General features: G+C 43.3%; 1 protein-coding gene across 1 annotated transcript in view; it reads right to left on the bottom strand.

The window, feature by feature from the left end:
• Nucleotides 1–461: 461 nt before the first annotated feature.
• LOC102296279 (melanoma receptor tyrosine-protein kinase) overlaps nt 462–7,573 on the bottom strand; it is a gene marked incomplete at its 5' end in the record, with an annotated part of 13,200 nt that continues 6,088 nt past the window's right edge. Inside the window, 11 exon segments of the mRNA XM_042214939.1 lie at nt 462–2,147; nt 2,286–2,376; nt 2,669–2,803; nt 4,034–4,131; nt 4,407–4,553; nt 5,189–5,264; nt 5,409–5,564; nt 6,270–6,455; nt 6,705–6,803; nt 6,975–7,097; nt 7,252–7,396. Of these exon segments, the coding sequence (XP_042070873.1) occupies nt 1,804–2,147; nt 2,286–2,376; nt 2,669–2,803; nt 4,034–4,131; nt 4,407–4,553; nt 5,189–5,264; nt 5,409–5,564; nt 6,270–6,455; nt 6,705–6,803; nt 6,975–7,097; nt 7,252–7,396 (1,600 nt within the window).

Genomic DNA, 7,573 nt, shown 5'->3' on the forward strand with positions numbered 1-7,573 from the left:
TCAGCATCCAGATGTTGGGGCAGCAGTCTCAGCAGACATGCCCAGACCTTCCTCTCCATTTCCACCACTTCCAGCTCTTCCACAGGAATAATGATGTATTCCTAATCCAGCCAAGAGACTCCCCACTGCTTCCTGGGTATAAACAGTCAGATGACACAAGCACGTCTGGATCCTTCCAATATGGAGTAGTAGCTGCTCAGGTTGTTATTTTATCTCTTAAGTGGTGAACATACTCTGACACTTAGAGATGGAGACAACACAACATGTGTGCACGGTCACAGAGCTGGCAGGCATGAGGATATCCGCTCAGATCCATAAGTCACTTGGACTTCAGGAGACTCTGACAGATGTTGGGGAAACTAACACCCACATTAGGCTGAGCTCGACTCCCTTATTATTGTGATACCCACAGTTTATGCCCATAGGTGAGGGCAGGAATATATTTATATCATCTCTTTGTATTAAGGTCTCAACCTTCCACCTGAGGCAACACCTTATTCTGAGACCACACTGAGCATTCCCACGTTTTCCACCTACGAACTCTAAAAGATTGGTGCTGACATTTGTGGAATTTTGCTCTAAATAAACCTTAGATAAATATCCTGCAGATATTTAACTTCATTCAGTGTCAAACAAGAAAACAGCGAATGTAACCTGTTAGCAGGTCAGCTAAAGAAAACTGAATTCACACCCGAGTTCCCATCTAACCACAGTTAAAGCCAAACCGAGTCACATCACATATACAGACATTCAGTGTGGTTCTCTATGGAGGCTGAAGGCTGTCAAAGGTCATAATTTACATGATTTGTCTCCAAATGAGTTTAAGCACAGAGAAATTAGCTGATTAATTCTAAACACTGCCGCCTTAAAAAGCAGTTGTTGTTTTTTTAACTCAAAGCCTTCTACGCTACAAGACACATTCATGTGGTACTTTATGCTTTCCACCACTACAGCCAGTTTACACCTATGTCACAGAGAGGCTCCAGCCAACCAGGGACTCGAACGTCAAGCCATCATCTATGAGGGGCCCTCAGTACCGATGCACCACAACAATGACAATAACTCAGCATTGTCGATAAAACTTGGGTTGATTTTTTGGAATATTCAAACTAAAAACAACCCGTTCAGCACTGTGAGCTGTAAAAGTTGGATCTAAATTTGATAGATTGAAAAGTTTTTCTGTCTGGACGCTCGAGACTCACTCCAAACTGCTCCCTCTCTGGTCAGATGCTCTTTATTGTTCGTTGTTGGGCACATCTTCATCATCCATGTTCCTCTAACACATTAAAGTCCTGATCATCATCGTTTCTATAAATATGAAAACTATTTGTTCTCTTGAAAAGGAAAAGCTGACAAAGGCTCAGTACCTGCAGACAGCCTCTCAACTTCCATAAATTTACACTATCAACAGTGATACACAGACACGAGCAGTAGTGGTTAACAGGAAATCATGATTTGGCTCATTCTTGTCAAGTAAAGCAAAGAATTCATAACTTTATACACTTTATACAATAAAAGTTCATTCAGAGTATTTCAAGTCAAACAGAAGGTTTTAGTCAGACTGAGACTGTTAAAGAAACTCGTTCAGGAGCTGCAGAGCTTAAACCAAGTCCTTTGGTCCTACCAGTCAAACAAACTTGCAAACATCAATTGTGAGTCTGAGGCTGTCGGTCTGGATGAAGTGCTGCCTCTGCTCGAGTCAGTGTTTCCTGAAGAACTGACTGTAAAACAATTAATTCCTGTGGGCAGCTTGAATGAAAGTAGAGCACAGCTTCAGTCTGACAGCCCGAGTGCTGCTGCCCCCTAGCGGACGGGAGCGTGTAGAGCGCCGCCCACACCCAGATACTCGAGGTTCTCTGCTGCTGGGAGGAACAGATGGTTCTCCGCTAACGTTGCATCTTTAATGGTCTGAGGCAGGAAGTCAGCCTGGTAGTCTGGATTATCAAGGCTGTGACTGGTCACCAGAGGGCGCAGTTTGAAGGACGCGTTCAGGTATTCAGGTCCATAGGGCACTTGGGAGGTGTTCAGATCCTCCAGCGGGTGGGGAAGTGGGCCCCAGCCCAGACTCAGGTCCTCATAATTAGGGTTTAAAACCTTGGAGAGCCGGCTGCTCTGGCTGGTCTCACTCACACTCTGGTTCATGTACTCTGGAAGACAGAGCAGGAAAATGCTGTTTAGGTATTAATTAATTTTCTGTCATGAAGACAGTTTGCTGTCTGGCTATTAATTGATTTACATCTCCTAATTATTTGTCACTGGTCTGAGTTATGTTTGATGATGGATACCGTGGTCGATGAAGTCCTTTTCCAGTGCGCTGTCAGTGGGATCGGTGATGTACCGCAGGGCGAGGCTGTTCTCTCCGGCCGGATGACCATTCTGACACGAACGAAGAGAATCAATGAAACACCTCTGTTTCATCAAAGCATGTTCATTAGAATGAAACACAGAGGAAATAAATAGCTGTACTTCTGGCCACTTATGGCGAGTGGAAGTAGACGGTTTACATTTACTTGGGTCACCAGGGGGCGCCGAGCACTTTCTTAAGCACAATGTTTTTTCATGTAACACTTACTAAAATGTTTGATAAAACATATAGACATGTAACAATGTGTCTTTAGACTAGATTAGACTACAATAGGTGTGTGTGTGTGTGTGTGTGTGTCCATACCATGGGCCGGTCCTTATGGTTACCCATGCCTCTGTAGGGCAGCAGGTATTCGTCCGGGTCAATAACGTCCTCGGTGTCGTCGGTGCTCAGCAGACGAGAGTAAAACCTGCTGTCTGACGGACTTGGCAGGTCCCCCTGACAAAAATAATTAATGTAGTCGAGTTTATGCTATGTAACAGTTTTTTTCTTTAAAGACGATCATTATTGCTCGTTCATTTTTATTATAATGATCATCTTCTGGATTGAAACCAAAGAGAAACAGCTTTGCATTTATTGGAAGTTTGTTTGAAATCCTTTTCTCGTGTTTCGTTTGAACCGCTTCTTTCTACACACCGAAACTTTACATCCCCTGTTAGTTCTGTGCAGTTAATAAATACTAATATTATTTCATTTTAACAGTTCACTCATCTATATTCACCGTGTGAGTATGAGTTAGAACACACGTTGATCCCAAACTGCTCTAATAAACAGGAAGTAAAGAGATGAACTGATGATATGATGTCTAATCATTCAACTATGTTCATGTGGTTTCATAAAAAAAATCTCAGCTGTAGATATTTCTAAAATACTTTTTCTCCTGGATTAAATTTATTCCTGTTTTGTGTCTGAATGATCCAGATCGTGACATATTCTCCACGTGCACCCCGTACTGTGATCAGAATTTGGTTCTTTACATTTAAAAAATTAATTGTATCATACTTTAATTCATCATATGCCAGCGCATTCAAGAGGAAACAAAAAGAAAAGACGATGGACGGTTTTCCATATGAAAACAAAATTGTTTTATTTTTCTAATATCTTCATTTTCAAAACAGGAAAAACTGAGTTAAATGTGATCATTAGAAGTAGAAATGCTTTATCTTTTTCTAATCAGTTAACTTATTAATTAGGTTAATTAGGTTGAGTGTCAGCTTCCTGCTTTCGTTTTCAGTAAGAAGGTTTTGGTTTATTCCTGTAGTTTTTTGATTACTATAAAAGTAGATTATTGTTAAGGTTAAAATGTAAATATTTTTGGATTGTTAATAATAGAACTGATTGCTGACCAAGTGATTTAGCTCCATACAGAAACACTGAGTCCTATGAGCGTAAATGATTTCTCACAAATGTCACAAATATTTGACCGATCAGACCATTAGCTTGTTTAACAACAGTCCCCCTGATGTGTGTGGTGAGTCAAGAGTTCACGTTCAGCACAGCTTTTGAATGAACAAATGTCTGAGAAATAAGACAATATTAATATTATTACATGTAGAAAATATCTGGACAGTGAGACGGTAAAGGATCTCCATATTACCAACCCTCAGTGAAGAAAATCTTTTTATAAGTGTTATTATACAAGTAAATGACATGAAATCCCTGGTTTACCTGTATGACCAGGTATCTGGACGGGTCGCTGGCCATCTTGGAGAACTCCACCATCAGCTCTTTGAACCTGGGCCGACTGGACGGGTCGATCATCCAGCCTGCAGAAGCAAAGGGGATGATTTTCAGTCTTCTGTACAGCTGAGCTGCTCCAGACGTTATATTCGTGTTCGTCATACCAAAGAACTTTTAGTACTTGATGTAGAATTTTTTTGTCTGACTTGATGAAATTTAGACCGTAGCCTGGAGCCATCGTAAGACAAACAGACGCCCGATTTGGAGACGTGATGGAGACATAACTATTTAAAAGTTTGACACCTTCATGTTCCCATCAAGGCGCAATTTTTCTACCAGCACCACCTGCGTCTCGTCTTACATTTGACCATGATCATGTAGACATCGATGGTGCAGATGGGGGGCTGAGGCAGCCGCTCGCCTCTCCCCAGCACCGTGGCGATCTCGCTGGCCGGGATGCCGTCGTATGGCTTGGAGCCGAACGTCATGATCTCCCACACCGTCACACCTGCAGACCATCGACTGTTAGAGCAGACTCAGCGCTCGGTAAAACCTCCGTCACACAACAACAGACACGATGAAGTAAACAACATGAGTTCAAGGAGGGTTTGTTCCTGATGAGGATTTTAATGATAATGATCATTTTTATTTGCATGTATATAAAAGACAGAAATATCTTCTGGGGTCCGAACGGTGAATCAGTAAGTAAGCATCTTGAACCTGAACCGTTTTTCTTTCAAATGCCCAGGAGGGGGCAGTCCTGTCAGACTGAAATCTGTGAGAAGATCACTCTGATGCTCACTGGATCTATGACATCAGAGAGCATTTTAGGAGTTTATGGTCGACCTCTTGTGTCAGGTCATACACAAGACAACAGCATGTTAATGGTTTCAATTTTAATGTTTCCATTCGAAGTAAAATAGACAATAAAGCAGACGATTCTTTATGGAGGGCTACCTCATGATACTTTTTTATATCCAATCTGCTTCCACTTATCAAATTCAGTGTCGTGGGTGGAGCCTATCCCAGCTGTGATAGAACAGCTGTCTTTTTATGTCACAGTAAGAAAATAACTTTTTCAGGTGTAGTGAAACAAGTACCCAGTGGGCCTTGTGCAGGCTAGAGAGCCACAGATTGACCCACCATAACTCCAGACATCACTCTGATGGGTGTAAGTCCACTGGAGGATCGACTCTAATGCCATCCACTTAATGGGAACCTGCGTTAAACAGAGGAAGACAAACACACACAGACAGGTGAGGAACATTTTACCAACATCAACATCCTGTCTGATTTAGTCTTTTGTGGTTTTGTCCTGATAGAAATCAGCTCGTCTCCGAGTGCCATCCACATGAAAACACACCTTTCCTCCATCAGCGTGATATTCCTTCTCATCTGCCGTCAGAAGCTTGGCAAGGCCGAAGTCGGTGATCTTGACGTGGTTAGGACTCTTCAAAAGGACGTTCCTTGCAGCCAGGTCACGATGCACCAGGTGACGCTCCTCCAGGTAGTTCATCCCCTGCACACAAACGTCATGCATGCACACAAGTTTTCAGTATGAGTAAAACCAGCTGTGTGATAACTGGCTGGGCTGCAGCACCAGTATCTCTGCAAAAGAAATGAAGTCCAGAAACTGCAGGTGATGCTGACTCCAACAATCGTTCAGTGTCCACAGATCCACGTGTAAAAATGTCAAAAGTTACAGCAGAAATAAACATGCTTACAGCCTCATACAAAAATGTGTAAATGACTGTAACTCATCTGTGTAAATTGTTTGTTTTTGTTTAACTTTTTCAGGCTGCTGCCTTTAGGGGGCGCCAGAGCAGCTCATCTGCCCCCATCTCCCCCTCTCCCAGCATCCTCATCTGTCACACCAGCTTTTTGCACGTCCTCCTTCACTGCATCCATGAACTATCTCTGAGGTTTTCCCGTTTTTCTCCTGCCATCAGCTCCATATTCAGCACCCACGATCCCATCAGCACACTTTATGAATGGAGACTGCTCTCATCAGGTTTCACTGTGAGCCTCTGACCTTCTACCTTGTGATTTTCCCAGCACTTAAAAATCCAAATCAGACTTAAAACGGACTAAACAGATTAGCACACGGTTTCTTGTGTTTGCATTAATGGGCCTCAGCAGGCTTAAAGAGAGCTGCACACTGAGCTGGCGCCTCAGGCAGGAGAGTTTCTCCTTAGAGGAGGTCTTGCTGACCTCATTTACTCACCTTAGCAATCTGGACACACCAGTTGAGCAGCCACTGCGCCCCAATGCTATCCCTGTGGTGCCGGACATAGTCCAGCAAGCAGCCGTAAGGCATCAGCTGAGTAACCAGCTGGACTGATGATGTCAGGCAGATTCCCAGCAGGCGGCACACATGAGGGTGATCCACACTCGCCATCACATACGCTTCCTACACAGACAGCAGTGTTACTGAGAAACATCCACGGGAAAGTCTGAGCTACAGATGCAGCTGTGGAGCATTTTTAACTTCAGTGCGCCCTTTAATCAGCTCAAGATTAAGATCCAACTTTTTTCAACCACTTAAATGTAAGAAGATATTTGGTGGAGCGACTTAAAATTCAAGACACAAAATACTTAACAGTCACTAACAATGTGTTTGTAGAGCAGGAAAAAGAAGAAGCACACAGAGGAGTCTTACATCCAGGACTTCTTGGTTGGCTTTCGGTGACGTGGCCTCTCTGAGAACTTTGATGGCTACTGGGATCTTCACATTCTCGCCTTCAGGGATCCACAAACCCTAAACAAACAAACACTTTATTCTGTCCAACTGGCAGGAGTGCGACTGGGCTGTGGTGCGTTCAAGTCTCAAGTGTTGGATGACAGCAGCATTTCCTCTGCTGCACTCACATGACTAAACATTTAAAGTACCACCATGAGGGGATCATTCTCTTGTGTCAAACATATTTACCTTGTACACCGTCCCAAAGGCGCCGGAGCCGAGCACCCTGACCTTCTTAAACTCTGTCTCCTTCAGGATCCTCAGCAGTGCCTGGTTAGGTGCCTGACCACTGGGGGTCAGCGGCTCCACCAGCTAAATGACAAAAGTCATCCAATAGCATCATATGTAGAGAGACTTCAGTTCATATTTTAGAGCTACCAACCAAATCAAACCCAGGTTCATCATTAACGCATTCATTTTACTATCGATCACGTTTTAAATGCAGAATGAAAAGCTGAGTCTTCACCTCTCTCTCCTGCAGCAGGCGGCGTACAGTTCGCTTCCTCTTAATTTGTATTCGTCGTAGCAACACAAAGATGATCAGCGACACAATGACGAGAAGCAGGAGCCCTCCAATCACACTGGCCGCCAGTGTAGAGTGTGCAAGAGAGCTGTGAAGAGAGAGCGTTAAATGATGCTGACAGCATGCAGAGTCATAGAGTCCTGTTCAAACTGGAGATGGCACGATACCACTTTTTTATTCCCTATACCGATATCATAAATTTGAATATCGGCCGATACTGATATAAATCTGATACAGTGCATTTTATAATCGGTAAAACTTTTTT

The sequence above is a fragment of the Haplochromis burtoni genome, unplaced genomic scaffold (assembly GCF_018398535.1).
Source record: "Haplochromis burtoni strain Fernald_Lab_line unplaced genomic scaffold, NCSU_Asbu1 Contig_631, whole genome shotgun sequence".
NCBI classification, from domain to species: Eukaryota; Metazoa; Chordata; class Actinopteri; order Cichliformes; family Cichlidae; genus Haplochromis; species Haplochromis burtoni.